At 37.5% G+C, this 22948-nt stretch overlaps 1 protein-coding gene across 2 annotated transcripts in view; it reads left to right on the top strand.

Moving 5' to 3' along the window:
- LOC145985067 (uncharacterized) overlaps positions 1-22948 on the top strand; it is a 50776-nt gene that overhangs the window by 27319 nt on the left and 509 nt on the right. For both annotated transcript variants that reach the window (XM_083118636.1, XM_083118637.1), the window contains exons 3-10: positions 1077-1167; positions 7170-7408; positions 9425-9518; positions 13481-13630; positions 16628-16758; positions 17587-17894; positions 20332-20475; positions 21955-22197. In XM_083118636.1, the coding sequence (XP_082974762.1) occupies positions 1077-1167; positions 7170-7408; positions 9425-9518; positions 13481-13630; positions 16628-16758; positions 17587-17894; positions 20332-20475; positions 21955-22197 (1400 nt within the window). The remainder of the gene's footprint in view (positions 1-1076; positions 1168-7169; positions 7409-9424; positions 9519-13480; positions 13631-16627; positions 16759-17586; positions 17895-20331; positions 20476-21954; positions 22198-22948) is intronic.

The following is a 22948-nucleotide window of genomic DNA, read 5'->3' as shown; positions in this document are numbered from 1 at the left end:
GCCCTACATCCACAAACTCCCATATGTCTTCACGATACAGTAATAATAATAATAAAAAAATCACCTTTATTGAGAGGCCGTGTTTCTGCCTCGTGGGTTGTTCTTACAACAGTGCACTGAGTACAGGAACTTTACATACCTTGATCTTTGATTTGAACAAGGGTTATTTTGACGATTTTTATTTATTATTTTTAACAGGGCTCTTTAAGCCATTATACGCATATCCATTAATTTTGTCACTGAAGTACGTATTACTGTGAGCACGCAAGTCCAAGAGATTATGTAGGACTTGAAAACTTTTATCATGTCAATGCTGAATAAGGCTATTTTTTGGGGATGGTACACATTAATCTGTACTCCATCAGTATCATAGATATAGTATATTGGTTTATTGGTAAAATTACCGATTATTTCACTGATCCGATATATCTATAAATATTTTATCGTTTAGTGCAAAATTCTTCCATTTTGTCTTAATGTTAATGGCTAACCTCCATTCCCTACATTTAAAAAAGTAAATGTCTAAATATTCAACTTCTTTTGCTCTGCAGTCACCTAGAAACAAACATTTATTATGGAGGTCAATGAAACATTCAGGTTCTTCAGGGACCATTTGGAATTTTATATCGGATGGGTAAATTTTATATCAGCACTTTATCGGTATTGGCCAAAATTTCATATTGGCCTATTCCTACTTTTTTAACTTAAATTTTGGATAAAAAGTAGCGCTAGTTGTTGGAAAACCATTCAGGTCTCTGCTAAAAGCACATGCACACACATGCTCATAAATGACTGGGAGCCATACAGTTCATGACAATTATTGCTAGATGTTTCATGGTTACTATCCATCTTGCAAATTATCTGAGATAATGTCAGTTTCATATAATGTAAATATACTACATAATTAGCTTTTCACCCAATATGTAATCAACTATACATTGTTCTTCATAATTGATACCAAGAATAATTTTGATGCTATGCTACTTTTTTTTTTTTAAAAAAAAGAAAGACATATCCAGTGATAATAAACATAGTACTTGTAAATGAAATCTAATTTTACTGTGTTTTTCCATCAGATGCATCTATTAATGAGAATTGCATGCTATGTGGTGAAACTGCACCAGAATCAGGCCGATTTTATTTCAAAGTACCGAAGGATCCAGAAAAGTATGTAAATTCTTTTGATCTTAATGTTTTAAGTAAATTGTTTTATGTTATTCTAGTATTAATACCTTGTGTTTGTTAACTGGTTTGCTACAGTGTGAGTTGCTAACTTACAAATATTACGCATGTGCATTATTTTCTACAGGGTGGCGACAGACCTGGAAAACCTGGAAAAGTCAGGGATTTGGAGAGGTCAAAAAAAGTCAGGAAAATTTGTCTTGATTGACAAATGTCTCTTTGTTGGAGTGTAGATGCGATATGATGCAATGAACCTGCCACACATTTTATTTTGAAGTCGTAATAAGCACTGCACTTAAATGGGAATCATCTTGCCAGCACTTAAATGGGAAATCATCTTGCCAGCCTTTGGCGTAAACTTTTAGGTCTCTATTATGCATTGGACACAACTATGGTGCCAGAAAGAAGTGATAGAGGAGGAGGAGAAATTTGCAATGAGGCAGACACATTTGATGTCACATTTAAAATATATTGACATTTTTTTTTTTTTTTGTCTATGCGAGGTATGATCTGTCGACCAGAAGGGTGCATCCACTCTGGCACCGTCCGACAGATGTCCAACACCATAGTACGGCATTGTGTGAACGTTATGAAGAAACGTTGAAACGAATGAGGGCTTTTATCCAACCTAAATTTTTTGTTGTATGCCATGGAATGACATTTGATTCACCGAATATTTAGGCTCCATTGATGCATGTGATTTTTGTCGGATAAATCTGACTAATGAAAATATTCTCTTGGGCTGTCGACCAGGTGAGAGAATCATTTCATCATTCCTCGCCAGGAAAGCTTCAAGACTTACTTAAATCTGTCTAATATCGAATTGCAACAAAATGTCTCACTATGGCATAAAAATGCATGCATGGCACTCTTATGCATCTGATTTTTTTTGTCTGATATAGTACAACATTTCGCCGGACAAACTTCTAGGCTCTCAATCCTAAAAACATATCATTTTCGTCAGTAATCAATGTTCTTCTGCCAGCTCTACTGATTTTTCACTTTTAGTCTACTGTTATTGAAGTTAACAGGCTGAAGCTCTATATGAGAATGGTGCAGAAAGTACATTCCAATTAGCCATAAATTAAAATACAAACTTTGGTAATCATTGACATTTTTTATTTATTTATTTATTTATTTTCAATAATGAACTCAACAGGCTGGCGCCCAGTTAGAGAGTTCAGAGATACAGGTTTTTATACATGCTTCAGTGACTGTTATTTGATATTGTTTTCATTACACAGTTTTTAAATTGTATATATGGCATAGAGAATAAATCAATATTTTTGTTAAGCTTTTCTAAGGCATTGTAGAGAATACTCATTCTCCAGATAGAAGATTTCTTGACAATGTTTGTTCACGCTCTATTCACAAAAAAGGTTTGATGATTGGGTTGCGTCTTATTGTTAGGAACACGTAATTTAAATTGTGAGATCCAAAGAGGAGAGCGAAGTTTTCCATTATATATTTTCCAGAGCAGCAGCAGGTCGCGCACTGTCCTTCGATTGTCAAGCCTGTGCATTCGGAGCTCCTCTATTAGATTACTGTACGAATCAAATTTGGGATAAGTACCTTCAAGTTTATACTTCATATAACATAACATCTTTGATTGTACTCGCTCTATTTTTGTAGTCTGTACTGTACTGTCAGTGTTCCATACAACAGACCCGAATTCAAGTTTTGAACGCACTAATGAGTAATATAATACCTTAAGTGTTTGGGTGTCTCGAAAGTCTCTGCCCATTCTAATAATGAACCCGATAAGTTTGTAAGCGTTGCCTATTACTTTGTTAATATGGTGAGTGAAAGTTAGCTTAGAGTCAAAATATATTCCTAGGTCCTTTGCTGTTTTAGATTTTTTTAGATTGGTATTATTAAGTTTATATTGAAAATTTAAGATCGTTTTTTGTTTAGAGTAAGTAACGGAATAGCATTTTGCTGCATTAAGAGAAATACCATTGCACAAGCACCACGCACTCAACCTATTTATGTCTTGTTGTAGACACACACAGTCTTCAATATTTTTTATTCTTTGAAAGAATTTCAGGTCGTCTGCAAATAACAGTTTTCTAGAATTAATCAAATGCTCTGGTAAATCGTTGATTAATAGAAGAAAGAGAAGAGGTCCTATGTTGGACCCTTGAGGTACTCCGGAACGTACTAGAAATTTGCTGGATGTGTGGCCTTTATACGAAATATATTGTTTTCTATTCATTAAATATGACGCCATAAGTTTCCTGAGGGGAAGGGAAAAGTTGAAAGTGCCCAATTTACTTAGTAGTACATCATGATTTACAGTGTCAAAGGCTTTGGAAAAATCAGTGTATATTACATCCACCTGCCCCCCATCATCTAGCACCGTGCTTATATAATGCAGTTTCTCGCCAAGGTTTGTTTCTATTGAGCAGTTGGGCAGAAAGCCATACTGGTATTCAGAAAAAGTTTCTTTGACATGGTTATGTATGTGGCAATATAAGATTTGCTCAAATATTTTAGCAGGGGCAGATAAGAGAGCTATAGGACGATGGTTTTGTATGTTTCTGTTCTCCGAGGATTTCGGTACTGGACATACAGCAGTAACTTTCCACCGTTCGGGAAACTGCATAGAAGATAATATCACATTGTAGATAATTTACAGTGACCCATTAACTTACTTTTCGACATATTCACCACCATTCTTAAGGTATTTGTTGTAGTGTGACACTAAATTTTGTATGTCCATGTCATGTCTGCCTCCAGAAATTGGAACCAGCTGTAAAGTAGCGTTACTGTCAAAACCTATGTCCTGACAGAAACTGCTTCAGCTGAAAAGGAAGAGATGAAAGTCGTAGCGTGTGAGGTCAGGACTCTCACTTAAAGTGATGCAAAAGAGCCCACTTGCGGTCAGGTGTGTGGGGTTGTGCATGATGGATCTTCCTTCCATGAATTGTCTGCACCATCATCTTACCATACTGTCACTTATGGCATCCAGTCCTTACACCTCTCACAAATTCCATCATCTTACCATACTGTCACTTATGGCATCCAGTCCTTACACCTCTCACAAATTCCGGTAGATCTCTACCAGCATCTGCTTCTGAGCATGCAAAAATCTGATTACAGCACACTGTCGGTATATGAGAACTGCCATCTTTCTCAAAGAGTTGAACCAAGCTAACTCCTGTTGGCACCTGTAGCATAGTGGTGAGCACATCACGCTACAACACCAGAGGTCCCGGCCTGGGCATGGATGTTTGTGAGTGTCCATTCATCAATTTGATCATGTCATCAATCATCCCCATCTTCGCAAATTAGCCAAAAGTGGCACAAAAAAATAAGTAAAATAAAGCAAATTAATCAATCAACCAAGCTAACTCCTGGTGTGGGATCCATTTTTATGGCAGTGACCTGCCACTTTTACCTACGAAGAAACTTGTGGTCAAACAGCCAATTAGACCTACTGCTGCCCCCCCCCCCTCTTTGAGCAATGATCGGCAACCTTAGAATCCCTCCTCCCTGCAGAGGCCAGTAGGGAAACAGGATTTTGCCAAAATAACCATTCTGCGCTGTGAATACAGCCAGGTGATAATTTGGCTCTGGTATAACACTGTTCTTAAATCGACTGCCTTCATAACAATGCGACTGCACCACCTCTTCCTATCTGTATGTGCACGTCGTATGCCAACCACTAGTGCAGTGTTCCAACAATATCTGAACTTACTTTCTTGATGTGCCTCATATACAGAGGCTGTCCAGCGTATGTTTGACCAAACGTGATTCCTTCCCCCTGCACTCAGAATGAACTCGCCCAACCTTGGTCAGGCATGTTTGTCAGTGTAGTGTGTGAGCTGTAAAAGAGTGGTTGTGTTTTCTCACTGGGCCGAAAATCCTGCCCAAACTGAGCAGCTTTTGGGAGGAGTACGTTGTATAACTTTTCCAAGAACTTGCATTTTCTGGCTGGGCCGAAAATGCTGCCAAAACTGAGTTGCTTTTGGGAAGGTTATGTTGTAGCCCTTTATGATGCAAAGTTCAGTGTGTCAATGATCAGGAAGTAGTGTAAGAGCAAGGATTGTGACGTTCGTTTGACTTTATTCAAGAATGTGATCGGCAAGTATAAGGATTGCATGGCCCCAGCATTCGGTTCTCCAACAAAGGGGACGAGAACATGGCCGTGCACACAAGCCACCACCAGTATGCAGGCGAAACTTCGCAGAATGGCCATGCAAGAGAATCCACCGACCCAAAGACAGATGGCGAATCATCTATCTAACTATGTCTTTGGAAACTGTTAACCGCACCTTGCACCTGCATACTGGTGGTGGCTTGTGTGCACATCCGTGTTCTTGTCCCTTTTGGTGGAGAACCGAATGCTGGAGCCATGCAATCCTTATACTTGCCGATCACATTCTTGAATAAAGTCAAACTAATGTCACAATCGTTGCTCTTACACTACTTCCTGATCATTGACACACTGAACTTTGCGTTTTAAAGGGCTACAACATAACGCTCCCAAAAGCGGCTGCTTTGGCAACATTTTCAGCCAAGCGAGAAAACACAAACACTTTGAAAAGTTATACAACTTACTCCTCCCAAAAGCAGCTCAATTTGGGTGGGATTTTGGTCCCAGTGAGAAAACACCACCACTCTTTTACAGCTTACACACTACACTGACAAATGTGCCCGACCAAGGTTGGGCAAGTTCATTCTGAGTGCAGGGGGAAGGAATCGCGTTTGGTCAAACATACGCTTAACAGCCTCTGTATAAACTTACGGACACTGTTATTAACAGATTTTTCCCTATCTTATCCTGTCTGATTAGCAAAATCAGATGCCTGTGCAGTACAGTAGATTTCCCTACTATAAATTGCTTGCATTAAGATTTTAATAGATATGTATATACACACAGATACACACTTTTTGCCAGCAATATAGGTTACAGTGTGTTGTCAGTTTCACAGTACTTGGATATACTGTGAATGTTTGTGCTGAAAGATAAATCACATCGATAATGTAAGGTAATATGACACTTTGTTTTGTACAATTCCATTGCTTCAGAATGTTAGTCTCGAGAAGCAGGTTTAAGATATTTTAGGGATTTGGGTGCCAAGCGGACGCCATGTGTTGCTATGTTCACATCAAACAAGCTGCTAATACACCATACCAATATCTCAATCATGTGTGCGTGGATTAAGTTGTTTGTTTTCTTTATATAGAAAACAGACGTAGTATAGAAGCATTAATGCTTCAAAAATAAGTTTGCAGTCATGGTTCTTGCAAGCAGCAGGCGAAATATCAACATTTAATAATGAGAATGGCTTAGAAGAATGAGAAATTACAAAATTTCTTCATTAAAAACAACTAATTTGCTCAATCTAATTTAGTCATAACTTGAAAATTAATAAAATATTTTATTTAAGCCTGCTTGCAAATGAGAAAAGCCCTGTAAGTCCTTTCCTAGCTTGTAAATTGTAATTTTTTTTTTCAAAATCACTATTTTTCAGAACGAATATAAATCATAGAGAAATTAAGTCAATTTCTTGTAAGCTAATACAGATACTTAATACAGTAAGAGTTTATTTTCCATGTACAAATAAGTGGATTTAGTTAAAAATTGTCAGGAAAAAAATGCAAAATTTGTCCTGGAAAACCTGGAAAAGTCAGGTTCATTTCTACTTGTCTGTAGCCACCCTGTTTCTAGTATGGTAATTAAATCATGGGTACCCAAACATTTTAATTGCAATGGGCCATGTTACACTTTACTTAAGCTTAAAATTATTTTAAAGAGAAAACTATGGGAAGCTAAATGTGGCCTGCTGGTTACAATTAAGGTACCCTTCTATTAAGTATTCATTTGGCAACTGCATGTCCATAATGTGAAAGTTATCATCTTTTAGTCTAAAGGCCCCGAATTTGATTCCTGGTACATTCCAGTGACATATGCTGCACATTTTGCATTGTGCATTTCTCTTCGCCTGTCCTGTGGTAATTCAATGTCTTAATTGTTGCAGATGTAGAGCCTGGCTAAGAGCCATAAATAGGCTTGACTTACTCGACACCCATAATGAGGAGTATATCAATGGTTATTACAGGATTTGCTCATTACATTTTGATGAATGGTGTTTTAACTCCCCACTAAGGAACCGTATTATAAGATCAGCTGTACCTACACTGGAGTTGGAGTTGCAGGCCAACTCTGCAGTTGACATACAGTCTGACCCAACTACAAAGAAGAAGAGTGCAATATCACGTAAGTATTTTCAATCATGTCATTTCCGAGGTGCCTGTTTTTGACCAATTGATGTTTTATGGTTTGAGTCAAAGCTGGGAAAATTGATAAATGCATCATGAGTTCATTCAAGTTTCTTCTCAAAGAAAGTAATTTCAGTTCATGTTCTTTTAAAAAAATGGTTCAGATTCATTTATTTTTTCTTGTATTCTCCTGTTGCTGTGCATTGCTTGTTATTATCAGAATACCATTAATTCTGTACAAATAAAACAAGCATGACATTTTTTATAACAAGATTTGAGCTTCACGTATGAAGTGTTATTTATTATTATTATTATTATTTTACACTAATTAGAAATGCCTGAGTTGTTAGTGGAACCTCTATCCTCTGTAGAACTTATAATCCAGGAACAGGGTAATAATTTATTGCTTTGTTTGTACCAGGAAGGTAAAATGTATAATGCTGAAGAACACAAAGCCCAGGAGTGTAAAATGAGGATTTTATTGTGAGTAATTTAACCCTTTACCGGGCAACCAGGTCTATTGGACACTGTAGCTTATATTTTTTATCACGTACTCCAAACGAACATGATATTTTTTTTTCTTTGTTTAGCTTTCTCATTATTCGTCTTTCACAACATATGACTTGATTTGAGTAAGAAGGTGGGGTGTGAATTTTTTTTTTCCATTTCACTTATGTAAATGGGCAAGCAGTGTCTGTCAGACACATTGTACAATTTACACGTACATGCATCTTCCTAACTATTTGTCTGGTGTTTTCTTTTTGTTTATCAAATTTGCTTTATTGTTTCAAAGCAGACAAGCTCCCCTGTTTCTAATACTACTGCTTCTTATAAAAGAAGGCGATGTCACTGTGTCCTTTTGGGAAAAGCCATACAACACCACAGTGTTGCAGCAAATGCAACCTGTCTGTGTGCAATGAACAAAGGAAAGCAACTGGCCCATGCAAAAAGTGTAAGACAGTATAACATACCACATGTAAACACAATTGTTTTTTTTGAATGTTCATGTATCAATCATGCAGTTAGACATCGCAGCATTATTTTCATTCGAAGATACGTAAACATGCAAACAAAAGTTGTGATATTAATTGAATATTTATTAACAAATTTAGTGAACAAGTAATAAAAATAAAGTATTTTACAAGACACCACGTAAAATTATTATTAACGCTAACATACAAAGAATCTTGAAAGAATATATCTTCCATTAGACCAATTAAACAATTTCCTCATATTACACTACACCTTAATGTATTTTATATTCTATGCTGCAATTAAAAATAGCAATGACGATGATGATGATGATAATAATACATTAATTATGAACGTGACAATGATTAGGGTAAGGATGATGCTACTATCTTCTTTCTACAGTGAAAAAGCATTAAAATCTTTCAATAAAAGATTAAAAAATGCATTTCAATAATGCAGTGTCTGATAGGCACTGCTTGCCCAGATACGATACAAAAATAGCTTGCCCTGGCAAGGGTTAAGAAAGCTGCATGGCAATGTAGATCCCCATAAGCATGGAAGGGATGGGTTGCAACTCATCTTGGAGTGGAGTAGCTTTTCCACTGACAAATTTAAAATAGAACAAAAACTTATTATTTCAGAGTGTATTGATATTATTTTTAATATGTTATGTCTTTTTTGGCTCTTTCTTCTTTTCCCTCTTTCATATCAAACATATCCATTTGTGACCACCTCAATTATCTGTACAACTACTGTCAATTATCCAAACACCTTATCGTTTCTATATTTTTATCCTCCCCAAGTTCCAACTATGTATTATCATTTGTGCCCATTGAAGAGTTCAGTATGTTTTTAGGAAGTTGGAAATCTACTTTTCTCTAAATTGCAGTATTTATTGTTAGATGTGTTACATGTGTCTGTATTACTTCAGACATTTCTTTCCCACATCTCCATTAGAAATGCTCATTTCATTTCCTCCCTGTTTACATACATTTCACTTCTGCTATTTTCTGTATTTTTGTTACAAGTTTTCATGTTGCAGATTTTGGCCAGATATGTGCTGTGTATGGATGTAAAACTGATGGTTCACATGATGACTGTATATCATTCTATTGCTTCCCACTTAATGAAAAAGTGTAAGTACCACATATTTGTTTTTGTTGCCTGAACTTATCTTTTTGTCATAAAAGAGATTAAATTCTTGGTGTAGTGCTTGTTTACTAAACACTTTTGTACTTTTTATAGTGTTTCTTGTTTTTCATGTGCGCAGAAGAGAGGAACATGATAGAAATTTTGCATATTATCTTCAATCTTTCTGATACAGGAGGGATGGAAAATAATCAGCAATGTCAGTAAAATTAAGTATTTTTGTGCGTGTTTGTAACTAAAACATAAAAATTAAAGTTCCCTGTGCATATAGCACTGTGCCATGAAGGCACATTTAGGGGATGTGGGATATTCTCGATCTCGACCATTTTGAAGGTGATGTGATCAGCACCCTGCTGACCACCTTTACCTCCCTGGGTTGCCTCAAGGTACCCATTGATTTGAGGCTGGGTGAGCCCAAGAGCCTCAGAATCAAAACTCCCAAAAATTTTCAAGTTAAGGTATACTTCTGTTAACCTGAAACCTCAGGAGCAAAGTAATGAGTAAGTGCAAATGTAACAGTTATTTATCAAAATTGTCCTGGATGATATTTTTATCGGCTCGAAAAGGTTTTTTGGATTCTGCTCCCCACAAAAATAAGCTCAAAGTTCAATCCCCCCCAGGTTAGGTCCCAAGTTTCGCCTATGTGAGAGAGACACTTAGCTGTCTTCTGCAGGAGCTGCTTCATTGCCTTTAATGCACTGAAAAGGATGCTAACCATAGAAATATACACTGCACTATAGGGTGACTAGAAGAGAGTGGTTCCAAACTCCTGAGCACATGGAAGAAATCCATATAAATGAGGAGACTCTGCAAAGTGTGAAATTCAGCAGAGGACAGTGCCTGTAGTATTGCATAGAGTCCTGCCATGTAGATGGAACAAGCAGAATGTAAAGCAAAGCTGTAACTGTGTGAGTTGACAACAAGGCACAACCCACTGATTCAACCTATATGTACTCATCCATGTAAAAACCAGTAAAATTTGGGTATTGTGATCGAAGCTTTAAAAACCATAGGCATCCCTGCTTTTGGGAGAGCAGTTATGGGAAATGCAGGTACTTCCCAAATGGGAGAGAAAGACCAGAAAAAGCAGATGGAAAACAGGCAGATTGCTGTCAACACCAAGTTCTGAGGATCTTGTCTCTGCAAACACTGAGTGGCCTTGTGGCACGAGGATGTAGGATGTACACAGTCAGCCTTCTCTCATCAAAGACTGTGGTAGAATGAATGGGGTGGCATAGAGGGTGGATGGTGGCAATAATTAAGAATAAGTTGTCTTTGTAGAGATAACAAGGGCTCCGTACCTCCATAAACAAGTATGAACCAGTAGGAAATGCAACAGAACACAGACAAATAGCAGCACGATGAACAGCGTTGAGGATGCGAAGTTGAGAAGGATGTACAGAGGAAGGCACAACACATCCACAATCGAGTTTTGACCTAATGAGAGAACGATAAAGTCAAAACAGAACAATGTGATCAGCACCCCAAGATGTGCGACTTAGCACGTGGAGATGATTGAGAACTCGTAGACAAGAGTACTTCAGCTGGCAGAGATGAGATTGCCAGTGGCCAAAATCCACCAAAGGCTTTCTTTGCAACCTTGGAAAGGTGCTAACCATGACGAAGTGTGTTCCAATGGATCGGGAAGTTCAAAAACAGTCGGACAAGTGTTAAGCACAAAGGCACAGCAGAATGGCCATTCACATCACTACTGATGACAACCTTGAGCGAGTCTGTGCTATGATTCTGACCCATGAGTAAATATTGATGAAGTGGCAAGCCTTCGGTAGTTTTTATCCCTGATACACCTTCAGACCACGAGAGAAAGATTACTGATGGCTGTTTTTCTCTGGTACAAATGAAGAGTGGCGCAGCTATTTTTACTCTGCAACAAGAAAATAAAAAAAAAAATGATTGTGAAGGCCAAAAATACACTAAATCAGTGATAAATTTTGATGTGTGTAAAACAGCTGGCATGCTTCTTTACTGGATACTGGAGTATGCATTGTCTCAGCATTTTGATTTACCTAAATATGAATTAAGATATTAGCACCAGTCAATTTTATGCCTGTAAATTATCTATTAACAGTAATATACTAGAACCATCAAAAAGTAATGCCTCCTCCATTGCCAAAACTATAATAAAGCAAAACTTAAACAGATTGTAGCCTGAAATCTCCTGTACACGAAAATACTGTTCAACATGGTCACCATTACTTTCAGCATGTTTACGCCATCGTCGAACTCAAATTGGAAATCCAGTTTGGCCAAATTCATGAGGCTGCTTTCATAATCATGACAGCTGATTTAACCTCTTTGAATTTGCTGAATCTGAGATCATGTAGGCTGTCCTTCATAGGCTCAAACAGATAGAAATGAGAAGGGGCCAAATCAGGCCTGTAAGGTGAATGAGACCCCACAGACCACCCTATTTTGGCATCACCTAGGTTTTTAACCCCTTTCCTGTGTAATTTTCTGACAAAATGCTTTCCCACTCTGTGTATTTTTTCTGAGTTTGCGTAGTAATATTTTTAAGTACCTACTGCTTCAGCACAATTCATCCGAGTATCATGGTTCATACGTCTTTGTCTTCAGAATAGAACATGCTTTCAAATGGTACTATGCACATGTTTACATCAAGTATGAGGAAAGAGAAATCAGGGATAAATCGGGAAATTTCCCTCCGAAAAATCCCTTTTGGTAACTTTGGGGTCCTCTGGACCAGCCCTGGATATAGGTACCTGATTATAATCTACCTTGAAAAATACTATGGTCTATACGTAATGTGTCCGCCAAGTTTCGTTGCAATATCTTCAATAGGTATGAGAGAAAAAAATATTTTGCAATCCTGTTTGACAATACTATTAGAATAAATACTATTAGAAACTCGAACTTAGGAAAATCAACACTTTTCTTGGCACTTGGCACGTTTCCTCTTTGCCATTTTACACACCAAAACCAACAATAAATCACCAACAGTTCAAATAATGCAACACGAAAAATGTACATAAAGCAACTTACTAAACACGACACACAAACGAACTCACGTTTGCACTTCGTCAGCATAACAGAAAGACAGTTTACTTTCCTCTGAACTTCTTCTTCTTCTTTTTTCTTCTTGTTCTTTGTCGGCACTGAAAATCGTGACTATATAAAAGGTCGTCGTTTCTTCAATAGCAAAACATATGTTTCACCAACAAAAAATGTATTATTCCGTTCAACACAGGTTAATTCAGTCAGAGATGTTCGCAGGCATAATATTACACCCAACACAGAATAAGCTATAGTGACCAAGGGCATAATATTACACTGAACACAGGGAAGGGGTTAAAAATTATGTGTGTGGTCATGCATTATCGTGATGGATCTGTGTGGAATAAATGTCTTATTGTGGTCTCTTCTTCCTGATGGCCTCCTCCAGCTTCATTGAGTATATTGACATATATAGGTCTTGCTGATGATTGTTTTACACCCACCCAAAAAGTCAATGAGAATAAAGCCCTGTGTGTCCCAACGCATCAAGTTCTCATCGGTGACTGATGTTAACGGATGACCACTAATCAGCTAATCTGCCATTTCGTTTTCCCCTTCTTGAAACTTCTTCGCACAACGCTGCTCATTGCTAATGTCCCCCAGCTTACTCAAGCCTTCAACAGCTAAATATAGATATGTTTAGGTGAGCAACCCTCTTTCGTCAGAAATTCAATTATAGCTTGTTGTTCTACCATAACATTTATGGTTCTAAGCACTCAGTCTGCAAAAAGATGAACATACATTAGTAGGGTAAGGACACCTCTGTAATATCCTACATAGACATACAAAGTTGATCAGAAATTACAAATATGTAGGCATTATTTTTTGGTTGCCCTCATAATATTGATGAGTCCCATATCATATTTGTTTAGATGATTGTTTTATATGAAATCAGGAGGATTGTTTTCTGTTTCAGTTGCGGCCAATGGGTTGAGAAATGCATGAGGAGTGACTTGGATGAAGTTTTCCAGCTGCATGGGGCTCCGTATATGAATTGTGTGTACAGGATATGCTCGAGGCATTTCCGACCATCAGACTTCGAAATTCCTGAACTAAGTAAATTAGGGTAATGTCTCCATTTTATCTCTTTGGAACAACTAATATTATTCTTTCTATCATGCATTTAATTGAGAAGTAAGTGCAATGGTGTAATGATATATGTGTTTGTGTATAACAGAAAAAGTTAACTTTTGGCTGAGCACGTTCAGGATTTGAGACAACTGTATTTTTCACTTTTAAGGAGCTAAACTTGTTGAAATTTACAAAAATAACAATAGGGGATTTTCCCCCGTGGCCATCCTTACATCCTAGCAGAGAGAATCTTGCCTGATTAATTACTCACACACCAAAATTTCAGTTGCATTACCCTGGTGTGGGAGAGTGTAAGTTCGTATTTTGGAGGGTGTAAGGATCAATTTAGACCCAAAATGACCATGAATTGGGTCTTTGCAAAAAACTTTAAGGAAGCTTGTTGATGCAATTTTTTAGGAGGGGGCGGTTGGGTTGTGTGGATAAATCCTGTTACATTGCACTGGTGCTATATGTATTGAGCATCAGCTGATAGTAAAATCTTGGAACTCCCATTTCACAGCTCCCACACACATGTTCACATTTGGTGGAGGGGCTGCAAGATGACCGATTAACAGTGGAGCATACATTCACAAATAAGCTAAATTAGCCAAAAATAGCAAAGCTTTTCTCCTGTGCCAGTTTCACAATACTTTAAAGTATCCTTTGCTTTTGAAATCATCGCGGAAATATCAGCGATATAACTCAATATAACTTTTCTGTTTTCAAGTGAAAATTAAAAACATTATATTTTATTTTATTGTAATTCGAATTTATGTTCTTTATCTGTGTATTAGTGAGAAGTTGTAAGTCTAACTAGCACAATTATATTGTCTGGCAAAAAGAATGATTGCTACAACAAGTCTTAAAAATAAGTACAAGATATAGTGCAAAATTACCCTTTCGCAGACCGCCTGAAAACAAGAACCAATAATCGATTTAGAGAGAGAAATTTCTCTGGCAGTTTTATGTCCCATTTAGTTGTTCAGAGAACTGTTCATGTTTTATCCCCTTACCGAAAACGAAACATTTCTATTTTTCCAGACTTTTTGGCATTCTGGATCACTGTGAAATGTGGTGAATAAATAATAAAATTATTTTTACATTTTTATTAGTGTTTCTGGCACACAGTACTTGGTTTTAACACATTTTTTTCAATTCTTTCAGTCTTCATCTGGTGAAATAGAAAAAGGTAAAGTTCTCCCCTGTGCTTAGCACCATGCCATGAAAGCATATAAGGGGTGTGCGGGTAACACCCCACACTTTCTTGTGAGTGGGGGTGATGTGATCAGCATCATGCCCCTGACCGCCTTTACCCCGCAGGTACTCATGTCATTCGACACTGGGTGGGTGCCGGGGCCGCTTCCAATGTTAGAAAAGTCCCCGGATTTGAACCGGCTGGGGATCGAACCCGGGACCTCTAGCATGGTAGTCAGACACATTACCAACTGAGCAACCGGTGAAATAACAAGAAATAAAATAACTGTTAACTCATCGGCACACAATTTCAGATATATGTATATTCATGGTGCAATCCAAAATTTCGGGGACTCTGCTCATAGTTCCTTTCCATGATTACTTCAAAACACCGATGCACAGCCATCTTCAAAATAATCCCCTTGGGTGATGATGCACTGTTGCCAGCTCTGCAGTGATGGTGCCAGAGGGGGGGGGGAGAAGGCCTGCTTGCACACTCCCTAATTTTCTTCCACATCACCTTCAGCACCCCCTATTCAAAACCTATGTTGAAAACATTAACTCTTTCAAAGTCATATTTTGTGGTCACATTTAGTGCCCGAATGTTAGGTATTGTAGCTAGACCGCTCTTATTGTATACAACAGCCAAGCATTAAAAGAGAAGCCACATATAATTTCCTGTACAGATGGCGTTTATACAAATGTAAAAGGCTGTTGTCTTTTCTTTCGGCAGTGTTGTTGTTGAGAATTGTTTCTGCTTATTATTATTGGCACGTTTATCATGTTACTTGCCCCCCCCCCAACAAAAATTCATGGTTGCGCCACTGCTAAAACATGCATGCTTTTTCTATTTTCAACATCGCACCTCCTGAATTTTATTCTGCACCCCCTCCATCCCCTCAGCACCCCCAGATGATTAATCTTGGTGCCGCCACTGCAGCTCTGGTAAAGCTGTTGGAAGCAGTGCTGGAAGCCATGTTTTGTAACTCCTGCGATGCTGTTTTCACCTCAGTTTCTGATGCAAAATGATTCCCCTTAAATGGGTTTTCATGTGGGGGGGGGGAAAGGTGTTAAGCTGATTGGTGAGTAAACGATAGCTTTTTAACTGAAATAGAATGTTTTTCATTGTTTAGCCTACTGTATAATGCAAAAAAAGTGTATTTACAGCATCTTCCCATGGAACTGATAGACAAACAAAACAACCCAAATGGGTCTCTCTTAGTACTCAGGTACAGGAGAATATAACAGTATTTATGGCGAATGTGTTGAAAAATGAGACATGTAATGCAGTGTAACCCTAATTTTACATTCATCAATTTTACATTTTCATTTTCCTGCATTAGACATTCACTTTTCATGGTCCCAATAAAATGTAATGTTAACTTTTCCTGTATTTTAATTTTTTTATCCTGGTCCTAGAAAGAAGCTTAAAAATCGAGATTTCACATCACATAGGAATTGTAGCTTTCTGGTGACATGATTCAAAAGGTGTTCTGCTGACTTAGCATGGTTGGTAATCTGAAAAGACCTGTTTGAAAGGTAATATATATTTTCTTCTAGTTTGCATCTGCATTACTATTTTTATAGCCATTTGTGACCAATTTTTTGAACTCCCCCATACTTGTTAAAATGTATTTCATAATCTTACTGTTGTTCTCTTCTTACCATCACTTTTCTTCATCTCTTCAAAATAAATATTCTAAAATCACCATCTTCTTTCTGTTATGTTTCTAATTGTAAGCTCACAAAACGTAGCATATGCCAAGAAACCATATCTTTTGTTGCTTTTAAATTGCAGGGTGAAACAAGATAGCATACCTTCTCTGAATCTTCCCTCATCAAAGTTTGTGGCTGAGAAATTTGCAAATGAAATTCAAGGAGGGTGGCAAGAATCTAATATGCGAATTGTATCAATTCTTTCAAAGAAAGGTAAGTAACTTTTCTTTTATTTGTGTTTGTTTGTTTTTGTGTAGTTGTTTCTGGTGATCTTTAAAATATAAAGCTTGTGTGTATGAAGGGCATGATTCATTCACATATGAAGACATGAAAATTCCATAAAATAGTATTGTACAGGGTGAATCAAAGGCCATAACATGAATACGTTTCTTCAGCATTTTTCACTCTCAGTTGTGTAATACCAAGCTGGGCACTGGCTCAATATGTTGATTTCTGGGGACTCTTTCTGCTCTTTTCTTTACAAATGCATCCAGTCTTGAACCTTTCCTATTTTTGCATGAACTGTTAACAAATTTAACTGTCACATACTGGTGTAGATTAATTCAGTATTTTATCAAGATCAGTGAGTGTAGGCATCTCTTGTATCTGCATGATTTTGCTATTCAGGTGCTACTAGTCTTCAAATGTGTGCACAATTTTGTATTCCAATCTTGTAAAACTAATGGGCAACATATTTTTTTAATACAATCCTGATTAAGTCGTTTATGTGTGAGATGTTTATTTTGCCTATTTTTTCACGTATTTTTCATGTTTTTTGAGTTTTTGTTTTAATCCCACTTTATGCACAGTAAGGCTAATTAGGACTGGACCTACAGTTTAAAGTGGGATCCTAACCACTATGTGCCTCCACCAGGTATTGAACCTGGGACCCCTTGATTACAAGGCAACAACACAACTACTGCGCCATCATGTATTTTTCATGTAAGTGCCTTTTTGTCTGTCGACATGAATGCCTGAACTTCAGGGCTCCACTATTAACAATGTGGAAATTATAGTTTTTCTTCAATCCACTTTTCACAGATTCCACTGATGTTTTAGGGGGAGTTAAGTTTCCAGTTTCTCTGTCAGAATCCGGCAACCAAGATGATGGGTTGTCTGATTTCATTGTGGAAGATGTTCCTGGGGCCACAGACGCAGATGTGGTGGGAAGAAGCATGCAAGGTGAAGACATGGAAGTTGTTTGTGGGGAGCATTCTTACGCAGTAGCCAAGGCACAGAAGCAGTGTCGGCTCTGTGCACGTCACTCTCCAGATTCTGTACCTATATTTACTTCTGATGGCATCACACAAAAGCTAGAAGAAAAGATCCACAAGTACCTTCCTATTCAGGTGAGATAATGATGTTTCTACAAATTCTACTTGTGCATAGGAAAATACATATTGATGGAAGCATAAAACAGAAGTTTACTCACAGTAATGGTTGTTTTAGATTATTTGAAGGGCTGGGAAGCACATTGTTTTACCACTGCAAAATTGTATACAAAATCAATTCTTAAATGTACAATTGTAGAAACTTTACAAAGAATGTGGTAGTAGAACAAGGACATGGTATAATAGAGACACAGACTTGAGTCCGATTCATACTTCATCTTTCACATTGCTCCACAGCAATATATTTTCTGTGTTTTCCAGTACATAATGAAATTTTCAGCATATTTGTGAATATTTATGCTGAGGTAAAGATATCCCGTGTACCTTGCACCATGTTATAAAGGTACATTCATTGTGCAGATGTGATGCCGTAACCCACCTTGAGGAAACCATGATTAGAAACTGGATGAATTTCAGAGCCCCCTCTTTTATGGATGTTGGCAGAAAAGCTCCCACCTGATATCACCCACCCTAGGAATCTAACTGAATGTGGCATTTTCCATGTTGACTTCTTTTTTAAACAGAATGGTAGACAAGTTGAATGTTATAGAGAGGCAGAAAGAATCTTGCAGTTTTCCATGCTCCATTACTATCTTAACTCTTTTTATGCATAAGAGGATGTCCGGGAAAGAACTAGTGAAAAAGGAAACATCACATCTCTGGATCCATTGCATTCATTGCCTTGAGGTTTGCGTAATGAGAAAGAGAAGCTCAAAAGTTTTTGTTGGATCCACTGGAAGTGAACATACATGTACAAGGGGCAGATGGTGAATATGAAAGCAGCTATTTCACGCTAGAATTTTGATAGGAAAGGCACAGTATGCTCTGTAACTAACTGAAATGCTGTCAATGAAGCAAGTACAATGTTGATATCAGATGGGACAGGGCACAATATCCAGCAAAATTCAAATGGGTAACTGAAGCAGCAACAAAAGTAATTCTTTGGAATGCTGGTTCATAGCTCTTTTCTATATTTTACACACAATGTATTTTTCTACCACTCATAGGTGTGCGCAGACCCTGTGATTAGGGGAACAAAAGCATTGATGAAAGTTCAGTTAGGAAAGAAAAACCTAATTTTATCTCATTGTTTTAGTTTTATTGCTTCAATGGGTTTCATGTATATATACACCCCCATCCCCACCCGACCATTTAGCAGTAGTACTTAGTTGTTCTTATTTCTCTCCCTGGTAATTTACAATGCAATACAGAAATGAAATTGCAAGCGAAGCGAGCAAGAAAATTTTCAGATCCAAATTTTTGTAAAATGAAAAGAGGTTTGATTTAATATGGCTCAAAAATTTTCATGGAGTGCCATGGCATTCTCTTTTATATATTTTTTTCATTTAGACCATTTGGTGTCCAGGGCCAACTCCGGCTGACTCCTAGCTATGACTCTGAACTTGAGAAGACTGCAAGAAAAGCAGAGATTGCGAGCGAAGTGATCAAGAAAATTTGACAAAATGTATTTTCATTTGTATAAAATTTGAAATCGAGGGGGGGCAATTGCAGGTCTGTGCCAGCCTTCAGTTGCTCTTGGCCGTCTGGAAGAAATAATGCAAGATAGACGTGAAAACTAATTCCATCTTGAGTATCCTTTTGTCCTGCTACTCTTGCTTTCCTTTACTTCCATGTTTGTCCCCCTAAAATTGATTTCCATCCAAGGTTGGGGGGCAATGCACCCTGCCCCTCTGTAGTTGCACCACTCCATCCTCTTTCCCCGTAGTTGCTTTGAACTTTCATCGGCTTCATTTTCTTTGAGTATAATAGCGTTTGATAACGGCGATAAGATTCCTCTATCCTAAATTTCTAGGTGAAAATATAATAATAAAGGAGCATGGACATCTGGAAGGGGGTAAAGGATGGCCACATCCCCCCCTTTGAAATCGAATGTCAACCTAAAAGTACATTTTCACTTGTATAATTTGATTTCAGTCATAGTAATTTACATTAATTATTCTAATGGGGATGCAGGAATGCGATAATTTCAAATTCAAGAGGTGTTTTTTAGGGGGCAACACTATAATCGGGGTAATATGCCTCATGGAAAAATACCTTGCTTGTCCCTCCATAGAAACATCTGCGGACATCCATGATTGGGGGAGCATCTGCTCCACCTTGTGCACGCCCATGATACCACTGTACTAGTACTATTGAGTGGCTCATTAGAAAGTTTCCTCATCTATTAACGCCTATGTATATGTAGTACACACACATGCATAGACTTGCTAGTGTATATCATCAGACATGGAAGAACTTTAGTTTAACATCTCTACACTATTTAAAATGCTTTATCTTTCAGAACAACTTCAGATGTGTTTCTGACTTCTTATTTTTATTACATTGTAAAGTACAGATGCTTAATCAACTAATATGCACATGGTTATCTTTTCAGGTATCCCCAAGCGATGAACTGCCGTTGGATGTGTGCTTCTCTTGTCTTAAAATGCTAAATGTTTGTCATGACCTTGTGACTGGTTCTGTGAAAGCTGATAAGAAGCTAAGAAGGGCATTGAAATCAAAGCAACTTCAAGTCGAGGTGAGAGATGCCACATTTTAACTTCCTTTGAAAGTCGGGGCTCTCCTTGCAAATATAAGATGAATTTCAAGTCTCTACAACAAATAGTTCTCATTCTACATTTGTCTTCAAAATCGATTAAAAAGTAACTGCTTTTAAGCTAAAGTACAATACTCATAGTCCACTGTTATTGAAGTACCGTATTGGCCCGAATATAAAGCGCACCCTAAAATTTGAAGGAGCGAAAAGAAAAAAAGATGATACCCGAATATAAGAGAAGGGAAGAAAAGAAAATTGGTCCCCTGAAAGATCTTCTCGTTAAAAGTGCATTTTTCAGTTTCGGCTGAGCAGCAACCCAACGTCGCACATTAGATTCGTCAAGTCCATATTTCCTTCCAGCCTCTCTGTTGCTTGTGGCTTTAGCATAACAAACAACTGCAAGTTTGAAACTTGCATCGTAACTACGCCATATTCCCAGGTTTGATGATGCTTTCTTCCCCACACGATCCTTCACATTGGCGACAAACCTGTAGATACACTTCAGTAGAAATGAATACCTGTATAAGCTTACAGAAGATCAAACACAATCTTAATAAAATCAAAGAGTACGTTATCAAGAATGACGACAGTTTTTACAATGCCCAGTTAGAAACAACAATCCTATTGTTCCAGTTAGAAACAACAATGCTATTGTGGGATAGCATTGTGGTATCTACAATGCAGCCTGTTTCTACAATGCTATTGTTGCATTATCATTATTTCAAATGAGAAATCAGCACATTTTTAACAGCATATGATTTGACAAAATGTCCATTTTCATATGTATATAAATGAAAAAGTAAACTGGAATGAAACATCAAAAGTAGTTTGGGGTGTAAGGGGATCTTCTGGTAAGGCACTCAAAAGTCAACTTCACTTGCCCGTAGTACACCCCGATAACTGCTTCTTGCAGGCAAACTGAGCTCTGGCACCTGGATCCACAGCCAGGATAATCCTCTGTGTAGATTTGTTGTCCTTGTGTGTGCTGATTTCCCCTTTACAGCCTAGTTTTTAATAGGTAAAGATATTTTAGTCCTCAGAGATAGTATGGTTTTAGTTAGTTTGTTTTTTAAGTTATGAACGAATGAATAGTTTAAGAAATTAGTTAGGACGTTTTTAACAAGCTTACTATATTTCCTTGTTAGGGGCCTGTCCTTGGTTTTGTTTTAGTTAATGGGTTTATCCCTGTGTGCTGAAATGCCCATAATATAAATATCAATCAATCAATCAATCAATCCATCAATGAAGAGTAGTTTTGGAGAAATGATGCATAATCTGTAGTCATGTGGTGTTGGGTTTGCTATGATACCAGTGTTCCTCGATTGGGATTACTGCTACCCTAGTGGCCTGATAACTGACGACCAAGCAACCTTGTATGGGTGTGGGACATGTCCAGAATATGCTTTTAATCTTGTTTCAGTTACGTTTCCATATATTTATTACTTCTTGTTTCACTTTCAGGATAATCAACACAACGCTGATTGGTTAGATATGAGTATTACGGAAGACACAGATGAGGATGAAGTTGAATGTAAAGCCAGTGCATCTGCAAAGGAGGAGGCCCCTGTGGTTGGGATCCCCTTGGTGATCGGGGACGTTAAGGGGAGCTTCGTGGAAGTGATTATCAAAAGTGCAGAGGAAACTGCAGCAGATCAAAACCAACAGGAGAAGACAGTTTCAGCAGGCCTGCGTAAATTCAGAAAGGTAAGGTAGGGAACAGGCATTTGTAGTGCGTATTTTAGAAATTGAACAAGTGTATTTTAAAAAATGTACACTTTAACCCTCTTAAATTTTTTTCATTACTTCTCATAAACTTTGGCTAAGCATCATTGAAATGAACTAACAATTTGATACAAGAAGGTGGGTATGTCCTTGCACCCTGTACCCACTACAAAAATATGATTTTGGTGATGGGGTAAGAGTAACAGGGCTAGAGTAATATTTCTTAATTACAAAATAATTTGTATAAGTAAAAATAAAATATGCTTACAATTTAAAAAAAATATATATCCGTGTTTTTAATTAGAGTTGGGCTGACATAATTTTTGCCGATACCAATAATCTTCTACTATATAAAATGTACATATCTGATTCAAAATTACATAGCTCTCACGTAACTGATTGGCTAGCATTCTCAACTTTGGTGGCTAGCATTCTCACCTTTGGTGCAAGCAGTTCCAGGCATGATCCCATTGGGAGCTCAGAAAATTTCATTGTTGACCCAGCATCTTGGGGAAAATTGGGGAGCTGCTTGAAAGCTATAGTAGCAGGTTTTGCTGTAGAAAAGTATGCTGCATAGTACACATTACTTTTCAAAGCTCAGATACATGAATTATCCAGGGGGTGTCAGTTCAGGATACTCATGAGTGAAAAATTTGTCTTTTTGTATGTGCATCACTTCCAAATAGTTCCTGTAATATATATTCTTTCCACATTTAATAATTTTCTTCTCTCA

This window comes from Lepisma saccharinum, chromosome 3, assembly GCF_977018435.1.
Source record: "Lepisma saccharinum chromosome 3, izLepSacc3.1, whole genome shotgun sequence".
NCBI lineage: Eukaryota > Metazoa > Arthropoda > Insecta > Zygentoma > Lepismatidae > Lepisma > Lepisma saccharinum.
This window is presented reverse-complemented; position numbering and strand designations above follow the sequence as displayed.